General features: G+C 37.9%; 1 protein-coding gene across 1 annotated transcript in view; it reads right to left on the bottom strand.

Annotated features, from left to right (window-relative positions):
• Positions 1 to 837: 837 nt before the first annotated feature.
• ptbp1b (polypyrimidine tract binding protein 1b) overlaps positions 838 to 23,087 on the bottom strand; it is a gene marked incomplete at both ends in the record, with an annotated part of 39,869 nt that continues 17,619 nt past the window's right edge. Inside the window, 6 exons of the mRNA XM_080734660.1 lie at positions 838 to 970; positions 2,977 to 3,054; positions 10,491 to 10,707; positions 15,568 to 15,660; positions 16,977 to 17,010; positions 19,786 to 19,919. Of these exons, the coding sequence (XP_080590786.1) occupies positions 838 to 970; positions 2,977 to 3,054; positions 10,491 to 10,707; positions 15,568 to 15,660; positions 16,977 to 17,010; positions 19,786 to 19,919 (689 nt within the window). The remainder of the gene's footprint in view (positions 971 to 2,976; positions 3,055 to 10,490; positions 10,708 to 15,567; positions 15,661 to 16,976; positions 17,011 to 19,785; positions 19,920 to 23,087) is intronic.

The raw sequence follows: 23,087 nt of genomic DNA, 5'->3' as shown, positions 1-23,087 counted from the left end.
GATGGATCAGTAGGGTTCAGATGGTCAGATGTTAGATGGTCAGATGGTACTCTTAGAGAAGGAGACTCTCAGATGATGGTTTTCTCCCAGGTCGTGGTTATGAAACTCTATCAGATGTTAGAAGGTAGGTCTCTCAGATAGGTAGATGGTAGAGCTTAGATGGTAGATGGTTAGATGGTACTCTTGGAGAAGGATGTTAGATGTTAGAAGGTCAGATGGTACTCTTAGAGAAGGAGACTCTCAGATGATGGTTTTCTCCCAGGTCATGGTTGTAGTGGTTATAGTATCAGGTATAGGGTTCATATGGATCAGATGGTAGACTTGCTAAAGGAGACTCTCAGATGGTGGTTTTCTCCCAGGTCGTGGTTGTAGTGGTTATAGTATCAGGTATAGGGTTCATATGGATCAGATGGTAGACTTGCTAAAGGAGACTCTCAGATGGTGGTTTTCTCCCAGGTCATGGTTGTAGTGGTTATAGTATCAGGTATAGGGTTCAGATGGATCAGTAGGGTTCAGATGGTCAGATGTTAGATGGTCAGATGGTACTCTTAGAGAAGGAGACTCTCAGATGATGGTTTTCTCCCAGGTCGTGGTTATGAAACTCTATCAGATGTTAGAAGGTAGGTCTCTCAGATAGGTAGATGGTAGAGCTTAGATGGTAGATGGTTAGATGGTACTCTTGGAGAAGGATGTTAGATGTTAGAAGGTCAGATGGTACTCTTAGAGAAGGAGACTCTCAGATGATGGTTTTCTCCCAGGTCATGGTTGTAGTGGTTATAGTATCAGGTATAGGGTTCAGATGGATCAGTAGGGTTCAGATGGTCAGATGATAGAAGGTCAGATGGTACTCTTAGAGAAGGAGACTCTCAGATGATGGTTTTCTCCCAGGTCATGGTTGTGAAACTCTATCAGAGCCTCCATGGCTTCTTCTACTGATCCCATCTGGACCAGCGCCATCTTGTGGTCCTTCCTGTTAACGATAATATTAGTATTATTGTGCATTTATATAACTTTTTTAATCCTAAGCTCTTTACATAGATTGTGCATTATTCACCCATTCACACACATTCATTACATTCACCCATTCACACACACATTCATTACATTCACCCATTCACACACACATTCATTACATTCACCCATTCACACAGGACATAGCATGTGGAAGGAACACGTTATTACAGCCAGTCCCTTTCCCCTCCATTGTACGCCCCCAGCTGCGGGAATCGAACCTTCCAGCTGTGAGGCCACAGCGACTGTGCTGCGGCAAAGGCCTGTTAGTTGAGGTCCCAGCACTGTGAAACCAACCCTCGGCCAATCATGAAGGAGTACTCTTTGCAGAGTGTTAATATTATAATACAAACAATAAGAAGAACACTTACGGTTTATTAATATTATTAAGTGTGCCTGCTATGCAATAGCAAAACACTTATTGTAATCCGCCATACTTAATTAATTAAGTCTTTCGCCACGAATTTCTGCACGTAATAACTGCCGCACAATTTACGCCACCGCCGCAATATATACATCAAAACGTGCGGCTCGGCCGGGAATGGTGTGCTATTACTTTTCTTTCCGATCCGCGTTACCATTGCGACGTAATTCGCAAAAAACGACGCCAAAAAACCCCATTGACTTAGAATGGGGGAAACTTCGGCACGTAATAACTGCCGCACGATTTACGCCACCCCCGCAATATATACATCAAAATGTGCGGCTCGGCCGGGAATGGTGTGCTATTACTTTTCTTTCCGATCCGCTTTACGATTGCGATGTAATTCGCAAAAAACAACGCCCAAAAACTCCATTGACTTTGAATGGGGGACTCCGAAAAAAACCCAGAAACTTTGGCGCCACATAACTCTGCCATACTTTTGCCTAGCAACGTCATTTAAAATGTAAAATGCTCACACAACTTTGGTCTTTTTCCGACCAATAGGGATGAGCTGTAATTGATTAAGCCTCGCCCCCTCTTTAACAGGAAGTGCCCTTCACCAAACAGGAAGTGCCTCTATAACTCATGAACCGTTTGTCGTACAGACTTGCGGCTGGTGTCATACCTTTTCTTTTTTTCTCAATTTTTTTTTCTCAATTTTTTTTTTCTCAAATTTTTTTTTTCTCAAATTTTTTTTTCTCAAATTTTTTTCTCAAATTTTTTTTTTTCTCAAAAAATTTTTTTCTCAAATTTTTTTTTCTCAAATTTTTTTTTCTCAAAAATTTTTTTTCTCAACATTTTTTTTTCTCAAAATTTTTTTTTCTCAATTTTTTTTTTCTCAATTTTTTTTTTCTCAATTTTTTTTTTCTCAATTTTTTTTTTCTCAAAATTTTTTTTTCTCAAAAAAATTTTTTTCTCAATTTTTTTCTCAAATTTTTTTTCTCCAAAAAATTTTTTCTCAATTTTTTTTTTCTCAAAAAATGTTTTTCTCAAAATTGTTTTCTCAAAATTATTTTTTTCTCAACATTTTTTTTTCTCACATTTTTTTTTCTCACAATTTTTTTTTCAAAATTTCTTTTTCTCAAAAAAGTTTTTTTCTCACAAAACAATTTTTTCTCAAAAAACTGTCGTTAAAGTGCGACCCGTGATAACGGCCAAAAATGCTCCAAAACGCCACTAATTAGTCGAAATGGCTGACTTCCTGTTTGGTTTCTGATTGGCTGCTGGCCTTGTGACGTGGGTAGAGCTGCGAGGGCCTGGTCATCGCTGCTTGCAGCTTTAATTCATTAATCGTCCATGACCTTAATTGGGGCCTATTTCGCCAAACAGGAAGTGCCCCTCACCAAACAGGAAGTGACCCTTGATCTCGTGAACCGTTTGTCATACAGACACGCGGGTTGCGTCAAATGAAATAACGCTAATGCTAACACCAACCGCTACACAAGGTTGCACAGACTTAGCGAGCTGCAGGCACACTTAAAATTTCTTAGAAATTTTCTCTTCTAGTTATTAATATTATTATTAATATTATAATAACTTACTGGAAGAACTTGAAGGCTTTGACCAGAGCTCCTGAACTGGTAAACAACAACTTCAGATCATCTTCAACCACCGCTGGTCTGAAAACAACAACACAACAACATCAATGTTATTATTATTAGTATTACTTGCACAAGCAGAGCGCGCAAGGACTGTAATCTGCTGGGAATGCAGATGTTCCCCCACAGCCCTGACCGTAGCCCTGAAACTGCTGGGATTCTGGGAATTAGGTATGTAGGTAAGTATGTATGTATGTATGTATGTAGGACAGAATTGTATGAATTAGGTATGTATGTAGGGTTAGGGTTAGGGTATGTATGTAGGTAGGTATGTATTTATGTACGAATTGGGTATGTATGTATGTACTGTATGTCAATCTAGACTAAAACAAGTCCTGCTTATGAGTTCAATGGGGGAGTGGTTATGTATGTATGTACAGTTCAATGGGGGAGTGGTTATGTATGTATGTATGTACAGTTCAATGGGGGAGTGGTTATGTATGTATGTACAGTTCAATGGAGGAGTGGTTATGTATGTATGTATGTACAGTTCAATGGGGGAGTGGTTATGTATGTATGTACAGTTCAATGGGGGAGTGGTTATGTATGCATGTACAGTTCAATGGGGGAGTGGTTATGTATGTATGTACAGTTCAATGGGGGAGTGGTTATGTATGAATGTACAGTATGTCAGTGTCTCATCATTAACAGCCAATGAGGGACCAGCATTCCTGGTGATGCCATTGGTGATGTGATTGATTGATTATTTTATTAGACAGAAATGGAGAACAGTACAAGTACAGTTAAACACCCTGCCTAAACGGAACATCCCAAATAAGACCTTTTACAGTCTTTGTTTACGTTGGAAGCCCTCGGTAAGAAGGCCATGTGTGGCCTGCTTGTACGTCAGGTGCAAGCTGGCACCTGGAGTTCCTTACCTTACAACCTGTAGAACCATCAGTCCTGGAGAAGATAAAACCCTTAGAACTGTTAGAGTTCCTTACCTTAAAACCTGGACCTGGAGTGTAGTTCTAGTTATTATTATTAAGTGTGCCTGCCATGCAACGCAATGGCAAAACACTTATTGTAATCCGCCATACTTAATTAATTAAGTCCATAGTTTCGCCACAAATTTCTGCACGTAATAACTGCCGCACAATTTACGCCACCCACGCAATATATACATCAAAACGTGCGGCTCGGCCGGGAATAGGTTGCTATTACTTTTCTTTCCGATCCGCGTTACCATTGCGACGTAATTCGCAAAAAACGACGCCAAAAAACCCCATTGACTTAGAATGGGGGAAACTTCGGCACGTAATAACTGCCGCACGATTTACGCCACCCCCGCAATATATACATCAAAATGTGCGGCTCGGCCGGGAATGGTGTGCTATTACTTTTCTTTCCGATCCGCTTTACGATTGCGATGTAATTCGCAAAAAACAACGCCCAAAAACTCCATTGACTTTGAATGGGGGACTCCGAAAAAAACCCAGAAACTTTGGCGCCACATAACTCTGCCATACTTTTGCCTAGCAACGTCATTTAAAATGTAAAATGCTCACACAACTTTGGTCTTTTTCCGACCAATAGGGATGAGCTGTAATTGATTAAGCCTCGCCCCCTCTTTAACAGGAAGTGCCCTTCACCAAACAGGAAGTGCCTCTATAACTCATGAACCGTTTGTCGTACAGACTTGCGGCTGGTGTCATACCTTTTCTTTTTTTCTCAAATTTTTTTTTCTCAATTTTTTTTTCTCAAATTTTTTTTTCTCAATTTTTTTTTTCTCAAAAATTTTTTTTTCTCAAAAAATTTTTTTCTCAAATTTTTTTTTCTCAAATTTTTTTTTCTCAATTTTTTTTTCTCAAAATTTTTTTTTTTCTCAAAAATTTTTTTTCTCAAAAAATTTTTTTTCTCAAATTTTTTTTCTCAAATATTTTTTTTTCTCAATTTTTTTCTCAAAATTTTTTTTTTCTCAAAAATCTTTTTTCTCAAAAATTTTTTTTTCTCAAATTTTTTTTCTCAAATTTTTTTTTTCTCAATTTTTTTCTCAAAAATTTTTTTTCTCAAAAATTTTTTTTCTCAATTTTTTCTCTAATTTTTTTTTTCTCAAAAAAAATTTTTCTCAATTTTTTTTTTCTCAAAAATTTTTTTTCTCAAAATTGTTTTCTCAAAATTATTTTTTTCTCAAAAAAATTTTTTCTCACATTTTTTTTTCTCAAGGTTTTTTTTTCTCACAATTTTTTTTTCAAAATTTCTTTTTCTCAAAAAAGTTTTTTTCTCAAATTTTTTTTCTCACAAAACAATTTTTTCTCAAAAAACTGTCGTTAAAGTGCGACCCGTGATAACGGCCAAAAATGCTCCAAAACGCCACTAATTAGTCGAAATGGCTGACTTCCTGTTTGGTTTCTGATTGGCTGCTGGCCTTGTGACGTGGGTAGAGCTGCGAGGGCCTGGTCATCGCTGCTTGCAGCTTTAATTCATTAATCGTCCATGACCTTAATTGGGGCCTATTTCGCCAAACAGGAAGTGCCCCTCACCAAACAGGAAGTGACCCTTGATCTCGTGAACCGTTTGTCATACAGACACGCGGGTTGCGTCAAATGAAATAACGCTAATGCTAACACCAACCGCTACACAAGGTTGCACAGACTTAGCGAGCTGCAGGCACACTTAAAATTTCTTAGAAATTTTCTCTTCTAGTTAAGTCTTTCGCCACGAATTTCTGCACGTAATAACTGCCGGACAATTTACGCCACCGCCGCAATATATACATCAAAACGTGCGGCTCGGCCGGGAATGGTGTGCTATTACTTTTCTTTCCGATCCGCGTTACCATTGCGACGTAATTCGCAAAAAACGACGCCAAAAAACCCCATTGACTTAGAATGGGGGAAACTTCGGCACGTAATAACTGCCGCACGATTTACGCCACCCCCGCAATATATACATCAAAATGTGCGGCTCGGCCGGGAATGGTGTGCTATTACTTTTCTTTCCGATCCGCTTTACGATTGCGATGTAATTCGCAAAAAACAACGCCCAAAAACTCCATTGACTTTGAATGGGGGACTCCGAAAAAAAACCAGAAATTTAAAATGTAAAATGCTCACACAACTTTGGTCTTTTTCCGACCAATAGGGATGAGCTGTAATTGATTAAGCCTCGCCCCCTCTTTAACAGGAAGTGCCCTTCACCAAACAGGAAGTGCCTCTATAACTCATGAACCGTTTGTCGTACAGACTTGCGGCTGGTGTCATACCTTTTCTTTTTTTCTCAATTTTTTTTTTCTCAATTTTTTTTTTCTCAAATTTTTTTTTTCTCAAAATTGTTTTCTCAAAATTATTTTTTTCTCAAAAAAATTTTTTCTCACATTTTTTTTTCTCAAGATTTTTTTTTCTCAAATTTTTTTTCTCACAAAACAATTTTTTCTCAAAAAACTGTCGTTAAAGTGCGACCCGTGATAACGGCCAAAAATGCTCCAAAACGCCACTAATTAGTCGAAATGGCTGACTTCCTGTTTGGTTTCTGATTGGCTGCTGGCCTTGTGACGTGGGTAGAGCTGCGAGGGCCTGGTCATCGCTGCTTGCAGCTTTAATTCATTAATCGTCCATGACCTTAATTGGGGCCTATTTCGCCAAACAGGAAGTGCCCCTCACCAAACAGGAAGTGACCCTTGATCTCGTGAACCGTTTGTCATACAGACACGCGGGTTGCGTCAAATGAAATAACGCTAATGCTAACACCAACCGCTACACAAGGTTGCACAGACTTAGCGAGCTGCAGGCACACTTAAAATTTCTTAGAAATTTTCTCTTCTAGTTTATCTAATATCTTTATGTCCATATATGGTGTTACATATGTTATCTTCATTATTTATCTATCAGTCAAGTTCTTCTCCACAGTACAACGGGTTAGGGTTAGGGAATATCTTTATGTCCATATATGGTGTTACATATGATATCTTCATTATTTAAAAAGTTCTTATCCACAGTACAAAGGCAGGGCCCTTAGCCAATGAGGTGCAGCCAAAGGGTAGATCTTTATGCCCATACATGGTGTTACATGCGAGCCCACACTGTTTCGTAGGAACAGTATTTCTAGTTATTATTATTATTATTGAAGTGGTGCAGGGGGAGGAGCTGTAGTTTTTCTATTATTAAAGGAGTATACTTACGGTATATTATACAGGTGTAGTATATTAGTATACTTACGGTATATTAGACAGATGTAGTATATTAGTATACGGTATATTAGACAGGTGTAGTATATTAGTATACTTACGGTATATTATACAGGTGTAGTATATTAGTATACTTACGGTATATTAGACAGGTGTAGTATATTAGTATACTTACGGTATATTAGACAGATGTAGTATATTAGTATACGGTATATTAGACAGGTGTAGTATATTAGTATACTTACGGTATATTAGACAGGTGTAGTCTTTATATTAGTATACTTACGGTATATTAGACAGGTGTAGTCTTTATATTAGTACACTTACGGTATATTAGACAGGTGTAGTATATTAGTATACTTACGGTATATTAGACAGGTGTAGTCTTTATATTAGTATACTTACGGTATATTAGACAGGTGTAGTCTTTATATTAGTATACTTACGGTATATTAGACAGATGTAGTATATTAGTATACTTACGGTATATTAGACAGGTGTAGTATATTAGTATACTTACGGTATATTAGACAGATGTAGTATATTAGTATACTTACGGTATATTAGACAGATGTAGTATATTAGTATACTTACGGTATATTAGACAGGTGTAGTTTATTAGTATACTTACGGTATATTAGACAGGTGTAGTATATTAGTATACTTACGGTATATTAGACATGTGTAGTCTTTATATTAGTATACTTACGGTATATTAGACAGGTGTAGTATATTAGTATACTTACGGTATATTGGACAGATGTAGTATATTAGTATACTTACGGTATATTAGACAGATGTAGTCTTTATATTAGTATACTTACGGTATATTAGACAGGTGTAGTCTTTATATTAGTATACTTACGGTATATTAGACAGGTGTAGTATATTAGTATACTTACGGTATATTAGACAGGTGTAGTATATTAGTATACTTACGGTATATTAGACAGGTGTAGTCTCTATATTAGTATACTTACGTTATATTAGACAGGTGTAGTCTTTATATTAGTATACTTACGGTATATTAGACAGATGCAGTATATTAGTATACTTACGGTATATTAGACAGGTGTAGTATATTAGTATACTTACGGTATATTAGACAGGTGTAGTCTTTATATTAGTATACTTACGGTATATTAGACAGATGCAGTATATTAGTATACTTACGGTATATTAGACAGGTGCAGGGTAGATGAAGGAGGAAAGATGTTAGAGTAGTTCTTGCTCCCAGGTTTCTTGAAGTGATGCAGAGGAGAAGAGCTGTAGTCTTTATATTAGTATACTTACGGTCATGCGCGCAGGGGGTAGGGGGGGACGGGGGGGATTAACACCTCCACTTTTTTTGGGTGGGGGGGATATCCCCTCCAGTGTTCAGGTCCAAGAAAAAGCCGCAAATATGATCGATTATACTGTACACATTGGCGGCCTTAACTATGTTTCATTGGTTTCAATTGAAACGGGCCTCGGCCGTCAGGGGGGCCTCCGACTGCCCGTCAGTCTAAGTCCAAATGATGGTCAATGCAAATGATCGTCCATCGAAAACCCCTCTCACATTTGGGCCCCCTTTAACGTGCTAGTTCTGCCTATGTCCTGTTGCCAGGGGGGACTCCGACTGCCGGTAAATCTCAGTCCAAATAAATGACGCTCAATGCGAATGACCCTCCATCGGAAGCCCCCCTCAATGGGCCCCCCTCTATCACGCTGTCGCTGTGCCTGTGACGCTGCAGTGCACACCGATCGGCTTGACTTTGTAATACGAGCTAGGCGCGCGGTTTAGTTGTTGGATGGACTATCAAAACAAGTTGTTATTAGTTAGAATACATCACAGAGCCTTTCAAACGAGAGGGCACTTGTGAGTAAAGTTGGCAAGATTGTTCAACCACTAATTAACAACAATGCACGCTCATTTTAAGATGGCAACAACAAACATGGACGTAACACTGGTCTGTCTGTCGCATCCTATGGTCGTATCCAGTCAGATGAAACACGGTGTTAATCATGTCATGTGGACAGCTGGACACGTTAAAACGTTACCTTGAATGGAATATATATCTGAGGAGCAATTATGTTGTCAACTTCCCCAAAAGGCTGTCCTGTCCTATTAAACCAGACGCTGGGACAGCATCCACTGCTTGTATCCACAATATAACTTGTGAGTATCCTAATTTATTACTTAACATGTCACGCCAATGCGCAAATGGTAATGTGGGTACAGTAATTAATGTACAGTATTTGTGCAAGTTGGCCCTACAATTGTGGATAGCCTATGCATTATGTTCAAACAGTTCAATCCAAAACATAATGCTTATGGTTGTGTTAGGTTGCTTTTATACGGACCTGGTTGTCATTAATGCATACAGATATCTATGAAAGGTCTTTTTATTAGATGTCTGGTAGATTTTAATCGTGCCATGTCACGCTGACCGGCAGTTTAAAATACTAGTGTGATCTCTGGCAATACAGTATATTTTTAGGGGAAAAAATATATATACTGTGTATAAAAATAAAGTGCTGCAGCTGTTGGCCTGTTACTCCTTCAATAAAAAGATCTAATATAGACTTAATGAATTCATGTGTATTTCATTTTAAAAATGCCTTGAAATCTGCGTAAAACAACTGTGTAATTCAGCTCAAGTGGAGGGGATATGTCCCCCCCTCCTCGGGGCAAAAGTGGGGGGGATATCACCAAAAGTGGGGGGGATACCCCAAAATCTTTCGCGCGCGCTGCGCGCGCGCACATACCTCCCAGATATGTCCCCTTCACTTTTAAAATGCCTCCTGCGCCCCTGCTTACGGTATATTGGACGCAGGTGTAGTCTTTATATTAGTATACTTACGGTATATAAGACAGGTGTAGTATATTAGTATACTTACAGTATATTAGACAGGTGTAGTATATTAGTATACTTACGGTATATTAGACAGATGTAGTCTTTATATTATTAAAGGTATTATACAGTAATATACTTACGGTATATTAGACAGGTGCAGTATATTAGTATACTTACGGTATATTAGACAGGTGTAGTCTTTATATTAGTATACTTAAGGTATATTAGACAGGTGTAGTCTTTAAATTAGTATACTTACGGTATATTAGACAGGTGCAGTATATTAGTATACTTACAGTATATTAGACAGGTGTAGTATATTAGTATACTTACGGTATATTAGACAGATGCAGGGTAGATGAAGGGGGGAATATATTAGAGTAGTTCTTGCTGCCAGGTTTCTTGAAGCGATGCAGAGGAGAAGAGCTGTAGTCTTTATATTAGTATACTTACGGTATATTAGACAGGTGTAGTCTTTATATTAGTATACTTACGGTATATTAGACAGGTGCAGGGTAGATGAAGGAGGAAAGATGTTAGAGTAGTTCTTGCTGCCAGGCTTCTTGAAGCGATGCAGAGGAGAAGAGCTGTAGTCTTTGGTCAGACCCTGGTCTTCATGGCCCTCTCTGGGCAGCTGGACGCTGGAGTGTTTGGACAGAGTGATGCGGAGAGGCTTCCCATACAGTCTCTGACCGTTCAGGTGACTCATAGCTGGAAATATAATATTATATCATTGTAATAATTGTAGTATACTATAATAGTATAGTATAATACATTATCATCAGTATATTGTAAAGTATTCTACCTAGTTGAGCCTGGGTACAGCATATTGTACAGTATAGTACAGTATATATTATATTGTATTGTATATATTATATTGTATTGTATATATTATATATTATATTGTTACGTAGTTGAGCCTGGGTGCTGTCATATATATATATATGTATATATATATATATATATATATATATATATATATATATATATATACATATATATATAGTAGTATAGTACAGTATATATTATATTGTATTGTATATATTATATATTATATTGTTACGTAGTTGAGCCTGGGTGCTGTCATATATATATATATATATATATATATATATATATATATATATATATATATATATAGTATTATAGTAGTATAGTACAGTATATATATGTTATATTGTTACCTAGTTGAGCCTGGGTGCTGTCATATAGTAGTATAGTATTATTGTACAATAAGTACAGTATAGTACAGTATATTGTACAGTATAGTATTATAGTACAGTATGAACTAAGTATTGTTACCTAGTTGAGCCTGGGTGCTGGCATGTATATATAGTAGTATAGTATTATTGTACAATAAGTACAGTATAGTCCAGTATAGTATTATAGTACAGTATATATTATATATCATAATGTTACCTAGTTGAGCCTGGGTGCTGACATGTATATATAGTAGTATAGTATTATTGTACAATAAGTACAGTATAGTACAGTATAGTATTATAGTACAGTATATATTATATATCATAATGTTACCTAGTTGAGCCTGGGTGCTGACATGTATATATAGTAGTATAGTATTATTGTACAATAAGTACAGTATAGTACAGTATAGTATTATAGTACAGTATATATTATATATCATAATGTTACCTAGTTGAGCCTGGGTGCTGACATGTATATATAGTAGTATAGTATTATTGTACAATAAGTACAGTATAGTACAGTATAGTATTATAGTACAGTATATATTATATATCATAATGTTACCTAGTTGAGCCTGGGTGCTGACATGTATATATAGTAGTATAGTATTATTGTACAATAAGTACAGTATAGTACAGTATGAACTAAGTATTGTTACCTAGTTGAGCCTGGGTGCTGACATGTATATATAGTAGTATAGTATTATTGTACAATAAGTACAGTATAGTACAGTATGAACTAAGTATTGTTACCTAGTTGAGCCTGGGTGCTGACATGTATATATAGTAGTATAGTATTATTGTACAATAAGTACAGTATAGTACAGTATGAACTAAGTATTGTTACCTAGTTGAGCCTGGGTGCTGGCATGTATATATAGTAGTATAGTATTATTGTACAATAAGTACAGTATAGTACAGTATGAACTAAGTATTGTTACCTAGTTGAGCCTGGGTGCTGACATGTATATATATAGTATTATAGTACAGTATATATTATATTGTATTGTTTATATTATATATTATAATGTTACCTAGTTGAGCCTGGGTGCTGTCATGTATATATATATATATATATATATATATATATATATATATATATAGTATAGTATTATAGTACAGTATATTGTACAGTATAGTAGTACAGTATATATTGTTACCTAGTTGAGCCTGGGTGCTGACATGTATATATAGTAGTATAGTATTATTGTACAATAAGTACAGTATATTGTACAGTATAGTATTATAGTACAGTATATATTATATATCATAATGTTACCTAGTTGAGCCTGGGTGCTGACATGTATATATAGTAGTATAGTATTATTGTACAATAAGTACAGTATAGTACAGTATGAACTAAGTATTGTTACCTAGTTGAGCCTGGGTGCTGACATGTATATATAGTAGTATAGTATTATTGTACAATAAGTACAGTATAGTACAGTATAGTATTATAGTACAGTATATATTATATATCATAATGTTACCTAGTTGAGCCTGGGTGCTGTCATGTATATCTAGTAGTATAGTATTATTGTACAATAAGTACAGTATAGTACAGTATGAACTAAGTATTGTTACCTAGTTGAGCCTGGGTGCTGACATGTATATATAGTAGTATAGTATTATTGTACAATAAGTACAGTATAGTCCAGTATAGTATTATAGTACAGTATATATTATATATCATAATGTTACCTAGTTGAGCCTGGGTGCTGACATGTATATATAGTAGTATAGTATTATTGTACAATAAGTACAGTATAGTACAGTATATTGTACAGTATAGTATTATAGTACAGTATATATTATATATCATAATGTTACCTAGTTGAGCCTGGGTGCTGACATGTATATATAGTAGTATAGTATTATTGTACAATAAGTACAGTATAGTACAGTATATTGTACAGTATAGTATTATAGTACAGTATGAACTAAGTATTGTTACCTAGTTGAGCCTGGGTGCTGGCATGTATATATAGTAGTATAGTATTATTGTACAATAAGTACAGTATAGTCCAGTATAGTATTATAGTACAGTATATATTATATATCATAATGTTACCTAGTTGAGCCTGGGTGCTGACATGTATATATAGTAGTATAGTATTATTGTACAATAAGTACAGTATAGTACAGTATAGTATTATAGTACAGTATATATTATATATCATAATGTTACCTAGTTGAGCCTGGGTGCTGACATGTATATATAGTAGTATAGTATTATTGTACAATAAGTACAGTATAGTACAGTATAGTATTATAGTACAGTATATATTATATATCATAATGTTACCTAGTTGAGCCTGGGTGCTGACATGTATATATAGTAGTATAGTATTATTGTACAATAAGTACAGTATAGTACAGTATGAACTAAGTATTGTTACCTAGTTGAGCCTGGGTGCTGACATGTATATATAGTAGTATAGTATTATTGTACAATAAGTACAGTATAGTACAGTATGAACTAAGTATTGTTACCTAGTTGAGCCTGGGTGCTGACATGTATATATAGTAGTATAGTATTATTGTACAATAAGTACAGTATAGTACAGTATGAACTAAGTATTGTTACCTAGTTGAGCCTGGGTGCTGGCATGTATATATATAGTATTATAGTACAGTATATATTATATTGTATTGTTTATATTATATATTATAATGTTACCTAGTTGAGCCTGGGTGCTGTCATGTATATATATATATATATATATATATATATATATATATATATATAGTATAGTATTATAGTACAGTATATTGTACAGTATAGTAGTACAGTATATATTGTTACCTAGTTGAGCCTGGGTGCTGACATGTATATATAGTAGTATAGTATTATTGTACAATAAGTACAGTATATAGTACAGTATAGTATTATAGTACAGTATATATTATATATCATAATGTTACCTAGTTGAGCCTGGGTGCTGTCATGTATATCTAGTAGTATAGTATTATTGTACAATAAGTACAGTATAGTACAGTATGAACTAAGTATTGTTACCTAGTTGAGCCTGGGTGCTGACATGTATATATAGTAGTATAGTATTATTGTACAATAAGTACAGTATAGTCCAGTATAGTATTATAGTACAGTATATATTATATATCATAATGTTACCTAGTTGAGCCTGGGTGCTGACATGTATATATAGTAGTATAGTATTATTGTACAATAAGTACAGTATAGTACAGTATATTGTACAGTATAGTATTATAGTACAGTATATATTATATATCATAATGTTACCTAGTTGAGCCTGGGTGCTGACATGTATATATAGTAGTATAGTATTATTGTACAATAAGTACAGTATAGTACAGTATATTGTACAGTATAGTATTATAGTACAGTATGAACTAAGTATTGTTACCTAGTTGAGCCTGGGTGCTGGCATGTATATATAGTAGTATAGTATTATTGTACAATAAGTACAGTATAGTCCAGTATAGTATTATAGTACAGTATATATTATATATCATAATGTTACCTAGTTGAGCCTGGGTGCTGACATGTATATATAGTAGTATAGTATTATTGTACAATAAGTACAGTATAGTACAGTATAGTATTATAGTACAGTATATATTATATATCATAATGTTACCTAGTTGAGCCTGGGTGCTGACATGTATATATAGTAGTATAGTATTATTGTACAATAAGTACAGTATAGTACAGTATAGTATTATTGTACAATAAGTACAGTATAGTACAGTATGAACTAAGTATTGTTACCTAGTTGAGCCTGGGTGCTGTCATATATATAGTATTATTGTACAGTATACAGGGTTGTTAAGTAACGGATTACATGTAACTGGATTACGTAATCAGATTACAAAAAACAGGTAACTTGTAAAGTCTCAGGTTACATTTTAAAATGTGTAATCTGGATTACAGTAACGGATCTGAATGATGGGGGTTACATGCTGGATTACATTCTCCCCTTGCCCTCATCAATTTGACAAAATAGTTATAACGCCAAACAATAAAATAATCAAGTCGAATCAGCATAAAGTACTGCCACTTTGTTTAAGTAAAATTCTGTTGACCTTTTCCTAATTTCATAGACTCAATATTCTTGTCTAGTTATCAATGGTAAAACTTGTTTTATTTAATTAAAGAGAGTTTTGCTAAAAAAGAATCCAAAAGTAACTGAAAGTAACTAGTAGTTACTTTTTAAATTGTGATAATCAGATTACGTTACTGACTACATTTTCTTTGCAAGTAACTTGTAACTGTAGGGGATTCCTTTTTAAAAGTAACCCTAACAACCCTGACAGTATAGTACAGTATATTGTACAGTATAGTACAGTATATTGTACAGTATAGTACAGTATAAATTGTTACCTAGTTGAGCCTGGGTGCTGTCACACATCTGGACCAGAGCATTCTCCTTCTTGTTGAATAAAATCTTCACTCTCATCACATCACCATAAACACCTGCATGCATGCACACGCACACACGCACGCACGCACACACACACACACACACACACACACACACACACACACACACACACACACACACACATACATATGCACGCACGCACGCACGCACGCACGCACGCATGCACACGCACAAACTTTTTTTTTGTTTTCCAGTCATTCTGTGACATACATATTATACATATAGACTCTAGAAAATCCTACAAAATAATGTGAGAGGAAATCTGAGATAAATGTAATACGTTGCATGATACTGGCAACATTATGAATAATAATAATAATAATGATACAAATAAACAATCCAAGATCAAAGGAACAATGTGGTAACCACAGCAACAGATTCTCTAATTAGTGAAGGATGTGAGGAAATGAGAAACAACACATTGTTAATAATCCATAATATAATCTTATGAAGAACACCAATGATATGAAGATTGGAGGTCAGGGAAACCAGACCAAACAAAATGATGAAAACAACAGTAAGAAGCTGCTAAAACAACGCTGTCTCGCTCCCCAAAGTCATAGAGTGACTTCTGGGGACAAATGTGACCAACTAGTCTGGTGTGACCAACTAGTCTGGTGTGTCCAGACTGTTTCTGTCATAAAGCCTGGAGCAACGGAAGCTCTGATCCGTAGAGAGTAAAATACAAAGATTCCGTTTCATCTTTAAAGTCCAGCAAATTTAACCTCATGTAAATCAAAATCATCTCAGCATGTTTAGCTTGCTGCTTAGCAGAAAAGATATTTTGAACTCGAACTTCAGGAGGTGTAGTTCCAGACTCTATATAACATTCAGGAGGTGTAGTTCCAGACTCTATTCAGGAGGTGTAGTTCCAGACTCTATATCACATTCAGGAGGTGTAGTTCCAGACTCTATATAGCATTCAGGAGGTGTAGTTCCAGACTCTATATAACATTCAGGAGGTGTAGTTCCAGACTCTATATAACATTCAGGAGGTGTAGTTCCAGACTCTATAACATTCAGGAGGTGTAGTTCCAGACTCTATATAACATTCAGGAGGTGTAGTTCCAGACTCTACAGTATATAACATTAGGAGATTGTGGAAAAGTTGTCTGGCTACACCAGACTACTTTTTGACTTGAAGGGTAGTTGGTCCCTTCTAGTCACGATTTGACGTTTGGTCCAGAAGTCACAATGTGACGTCTGGGGCTGCGACAGTGTTGGCTAAAACAGTCCCTTCTAGTCACCATTTGACGTTTGGTCAGGAAGTCACAATATGACTTGTGGGGATGCGACGGTGTTGGCTAAAACAACAACTATAATAAAACATTAGTAAGAAGCAACGTACCGAAAATAATAAACAGACTTTGGGGTGAAACTCTCTGTTTGCAGAGCAGAGGATGAGGAGGCAGGATAAGGATGCAGGATGCAGGGTGTAGGAGGCAGGATGCAGATGTAGGGTGCAGGGTGTAGCATGTAGGATGTAGGAGGCAGGAGGCAGGATGGAAGGAGGCAGGGTGGAGGATAGATAGATAGATAGATACCTTTATTATCCCAAGGGGGAAATTTAGTAATGCTAATTTAGGATGCAGGGTGGAGCAGACATGAAGGTCATAAGTTCAAGTTTAGGGACAGATGGAGGTCACATCAGCCCAGGGGTTTCCATGCCAACAGGTTAGCCAAAAAAAGGAACATTCAAGTTTCGGCCAATCAGAAGAGGGGGCGGGGCTAAGTTAAACCAATTAAGGTTAAGGACTCTTAATCAAGTCATATGACACCACCCACGCGTCTGTACGACAAACAGTTCATGAGATATAGAGGCACTTCCTGTTTGGCGAAGGGCACTTCCTGTTTGGTGAAGGAAGCACCAATTAAGGTTAAGGACTCTTAATCAAGTCATATGACAACACCCATGCGTCTGTAGGACAAACGGTTTATGAGATATAGAGGCACTTCCTGTCTGGCGAAGGGCACTTCCTGTTTGGCAAAGGAAGCACCAATTAAGGTTAAGGACTCTTAATCAAGTCATATGACACCCACGCGTCTGTATGACAAACGGTTGATAAGATATAGAGGCACTTCCTGTTTGGCGAAGGGCACTTCCTGTTACAGAGGGGGCAGGGCTTAATCAATTACAGCTCATCCCTATTGGCCAGAAAAAGGCGAAAGTTGTGTGTGCATTTTAAAGTTTAAATCACCTTGCTAGTCAAAAGTATGTCAGAGTAATGTGGTGCCAAAGTTTCTGTTTTTGTTTTTTTTTTAGTCCTCCCCCCATGTCAATGGGGGTTTTTGCACGTCGTTTTTTACGAATTACGTTGCCATGGTAACGCGGATCGGAAAAGAAAAGTAAATCGTGCAGCAGTTATTACGTGCCGAAATTTCCCCCATTCTAAGTTGCAAAAAACTAGGCCCAAAAACCCCTTTGACTTAGAATGGGTGAAATTTCGGCACGTGATAACTGCTGCACGATTTACGCCACCGCCGCAATATATATATCAGAATGTGCGGCTCGGCCGGGAATGGTGTGCTATTACTTTTCTTTCCGATCCGCGTTACCATGGCAACGTAATTCTTAAAAAACTACGTGCAAAAACCCCCATTGACTTTGAATGGGGGACTCTGAAAAAAAAAACAGAAACTTTGGCGCTACATTACTATAACATACCTTTCACTAGCAACGTGATTTAAACTTTAAAATGCAGTGATGCACACACAACTTTGGTCTTCTTACGGCCAATAGGGATGAGCTGTAATTGATTAAGCCCTGCCCCCTCTGTATTCCTATTGGCTGGGCTTTAAACAGCGACTACTCCAGTGGTACCGTCTTGAAACTTGGTGTCTGGACTTAAACAGCCAATAGGGACTTATTACTTAAGACCCGCCCCCTCTTAAGCCCCGCCCCTATATTCCTATTGGCTGAGCTTTAAACAGCTTTATCTCCAGTTTGCAGCATGGTACCGTCTCGAAACTCGCTGTGTGTACTTATATGGCCAATAGGAATTATCTGTAATTGCTTAAGCCCCACCCCCTCTGCCTTCCTATTGGCTGGCCCTTAAACAGCCATGTCTCCACTTCCCAACACTTTACTGGTCTCAAACTCGGTGGGTGGTCCCACAGTCCCAATGGCTAACCGCTAATGCTAATGTTAATGCTAACAAATGCTAATGCTAACACATGCTAATGCTAATACAAGCTAATGCTAAGAAATGCTAATGCTAACACATGATAATGCTAATGCTGCTAACAAATGCAAATGCTAACAAATGTTAATGCTAATGCCAATAAATGCTAATGCTAACAAATGCTAATGCTAACACATGCTAATGTTAACACATGCTAATGCTAATACATGCTAATGCTAACAAACGCTAATGCTAACAAATGCTAATGCTAATAAATGCTGATGCTAACACATGCTAATGCTAAAATACTAATGCTAAAAATGCTAATGCTAATGTTAGAAATGCTAAAGCTAATGCTAAAAATGCTAATAAATGCTGCTATTTGTTCCACAGACAGACAGACAGACAGACAGACAGACAGACAGACAGACCGACCGACCGACCGACCGACCGACCGACCGACCGACCGACCGACCGACCGACCGACCGACCGACCGACCGACCGACCGACCGACCGACCGACCGACCGACCGACCGACCGACCGACCGACCGACCGACCGACCGACCGACCGACCGACCGACCGACCGACCGACCGACCGACCGACCGACCGACCGACCGACCGACCGACCGACCGACCGACCGACCGACCGACCGACCGACCGACCGACCGACCGACCGACCGACCGACCGACCGACCGACCGACCGACCGACCGACCGACCGACCGACCGACCGACCGACCGACCGACCGACCGACCGACCGACCGACCGACCGACCGACCGACCGACCGACCGACCGACCGACCGACCGACCGACCGACCGACCGACCGACCGACCGACCGACCGACCGACCGACCGACCGACCGACCGACCGACCGACCGACCGACCGACCTACCTACCTACCTACCTACCTACCTACCTACCTACCTACCTACCTACCTACCTACCTACCTACCTACCTACCTACCTACCTACCTACCTACCTACCTACCTACCTACCTACCTACCTACCTACCTACCTACCTACCTACCTCTGGGTTCAGACTGCTGACCAGTAGCACACAGTGACCAGCAGGGGGCAGTGCAGTGAAGCCCAGTCTGCCTGCAGAGACTCCAGGAAGTGACATGGAGGCCAGCGTTCCGTGCAGCGTCGGGACCGCCAGGCCTGGAGAAGATAAAACACTGTTAACCCTAACCCTTACCTTACAACCTTTATAGAACCATCAGTCCTTACCTTGTAAACCCTAACCCTGTAGAACCACCCGTCCTGGAGAAGATAAAACTCTGTTAACCCACTGTTAGGGTTAGGGTTAACCCCTAACCTTACAACCTTTAGAACTTTTAGAATTTTTAGAGTTCCTTATCTTACCTTACAACCTTTATAGAACCATCAGTCCTTACCTTACAACCTGTAGAACCACCCATCCTGGGGAAGATACAACTCTCAGAACCTTTAGAACTGTTAGACTCTGACAGTTCCATGCATTACTGTAACGCAGTGGTTCTCAACCTGTGGGTCGGGGTCCCCAGATGATTAATTTAATGTGCAACATCGTTTTCTCTCTCAACAGTAAACAAACCAACATAAAGTTTAAGTGTATAGAGGGTATCTGCACATTTATAAAGTGACAATTTAAGGACTTTTTAATACCTCTAAAATGACAAATTAAACATTGTCCAAATTGTCATTGTCCGTTTTCACAATGAAACCGTGTTATACAAAATGTAATGCCTCAATATTTACCCTTCTGTCCATAACGGCACAAAACTCTGTAACAGCACTGAGTCTCCTCCAACGCGGTTTGGCTAGAATTCACAACCTGCTAGTCTCCAACCATAGGACTAGGTGTATAGGTGTATAGGTGTATAGGTGTATAGGTTTATAGGTGTATAGGTGTATAGGTGTATAGGTGTATAGGTTTATAGGTGTATAGGTGTATAGGTTTATAGGTTTATAGGTGTATAGGTGTATAGGTTTATAGGTTTATAGGTGTATAGGTTTATAGGTGTATAGGTTTATAGGTTTATAGGTGTATAGGTTTATAGGTGTATAGGTGTATAGGTTTATAGGTGTATAGGTGTATAGGTGTATAGGTGTATAGGTGTTTATAGGTGTATAGGTTTATAGGTTTATAGGTGTATAGGTTTATAGGTTTATAGGTTTATAGGTGTATAGGTGTATAGGTTTATAGGTGTATAGGTGTATAGGTGTTTATAGGTGTATAGGTGTATAGGTGTTTAGGTGTATAGGTGTATAGGTGTATAGGTATATAGGTGTATAGGTGTATAGGTGTATAGGTTTATAGGTTTATAGGTGTATAGGTGTATAGGTGTATAGGTGTATAGGTTTATAGGTGTATAGGTTTATAGGTGTATAGGTGTATAGGTTTATAGGTGTATAGGTGTATAGGTGTATAGGTTTATAGGTGTATAGGTTTATAGGTGTATAGGTGTATAGGTTTATAGGTGTATAGGTGTATAGGTGTATAGGTTTATAGGTGTATAGGTGTATAGGTTTATAGGTGTATAGGTGTATAGGTGTATAGGTTTATAGGTGTATAGGTTTATAGGTGTATAGGTGTATAGGTGTATAGGTTTATAGGTGTATAGGTGTATAGGTTTATAGGTGTATAGGTGTATAGGTGTATAGGTTTATAGGTGTATAGGTTTATAGGTGTATAGGTGTATAGGTGTATAGGTGTATAGGTGTATAGGTTTATAGGTGTATAGGTGTGTTACGGCCAGCCGTATTATTATTATTATTGTAGTTATTTTAGTTATTGTAAATGTTATGGTATTAGTTTATGGTGGGTTGGAACCTGTATGTATTGAGGCTTGGGTTAAATTGTACCTTTCTATCCCTTAAAGGTGGTGAATGGAAGATGAGTGCTGAGTGAATGCAGAGTGTGGAGAGTTGGGTGTGGTGCCAGTGTGATTGAGGTGGCTGATTGACTGATTGACCATAGATTGCCAGGCCCTGCCTTCAGACCTGCCCTTACCATCCTATTAGATGTTCCGGTCAACGCCCAGGCCAGGATTGGCTGTGCCTCTGAGGCTGTTTCTTCAAAAGTGCCATTCTGAGCTAACAACAGTGGAGGACAGACGGCTTGTGTGCAGCAGAGGCTCAATTCCTCTCTCCTTCCACCCATGTAGCCTTTCTTTGTTTTGCCTTAGTTTGCCTTTGTTTGTTTGCCTTGGCCCTTGGTTTACTTCTGTAAGTTTGTGGTACGTTCTCTCTCTTGTGGTACGTTCTCTCTCTTCAAAGTTCTTTTCAACTTTCCCTCACGGTACTTGTCCGCTATCGGTCTCGCGCCGGTTTTGTTAGACCTCAGTATTCCTTAAAGGCCCAGTTCAGGGAAATAAGCTATTTGTTTATAGACATAGTTTATATGTAGAATTGTTGTTTCTAAACCCCTGTTAAAAAAATTGGAACTTTATATTGCAGCATTGTGATATAAGACTGCTTTACGTTTTTTAATCATAACTGGGGTGTCATATTTTAATGCTTGTCACCGTGGTGCGTAATCTGCGCATCACGGTGATAGCTATTAATTAATTACATTTGGGTTAGGGTTAGGGTCAGGGTCCACTGTTGTTGATGCTGCTGCAGTGCTCTCTCTCCCCCCCCCCCCCCCCCCCCACACACACACACACACACACACACACACACACACACACCCCCACACCCCCCACACACACACAAACACACGCTCACGCGCGCGTGCATTAATCCATGCCTCCAGTCCACGGAGTTTAGCTGCTGCTAGCCTGCACGTCCCTCTCTCTACAGTAGCACCATTAGGTCTGTCGTCTGTGTGTGTGTGTGTGTGTGTGTGTGTCTGTCTCTGTGTGTGTGCGCATGCGCGCGTGCGTGTGTGTCTGCACGTCCTGTGACGACGACACGAAACACTGGAGAGTGATATTTTACTTGAGTAAAAGTATCACTACTACTGCAAAAGTTTTCAAATGCATCAAATATTTTGAAAATAGCAGATCTACAAGCTTGACACATTGTGAGCTTTTTTCTTTTCTTTTTTTTTATTTGGAGAAAAAAAATATATAGCCTACTCAAGTCAAAGTACCTCAAAATGATACTTAATTAGAGTACTTGAGTAAATGTACTTAGTTACTTTTTTGAGTAAAAGTACTTTTTTAACACCCCTGAAAACGGAAGCAGATACTTCCATGAGTGGGCGTGGCTTCATGCTGTACATAGGCCACGCCCCTACAGTCCTTGGAAGACAGGCTAGAAAAATATTGTATTGGATTTCAAACATTTTAAAACCTAACTTTTCAAACTTTTTGTTTTTTTTCATCATTCAAATGTTGTCTG

The sequence above is a fragment of the Nannobrachium achirus genome (assembly GCF_963921795.1).
Source record: "Nannobrachium achirus genome assembly, chromosome: 1".
Taxonomy (NCBI): Eukaryota; Metazoa; Chordata; class Actinopteri; order Myctophiformes; family Myctophidae; genus Nannobrachium; species Nannobrachium achirus.
This window is presented reverse-complemented; position numbering and strand designations above follow the sequence as displayed.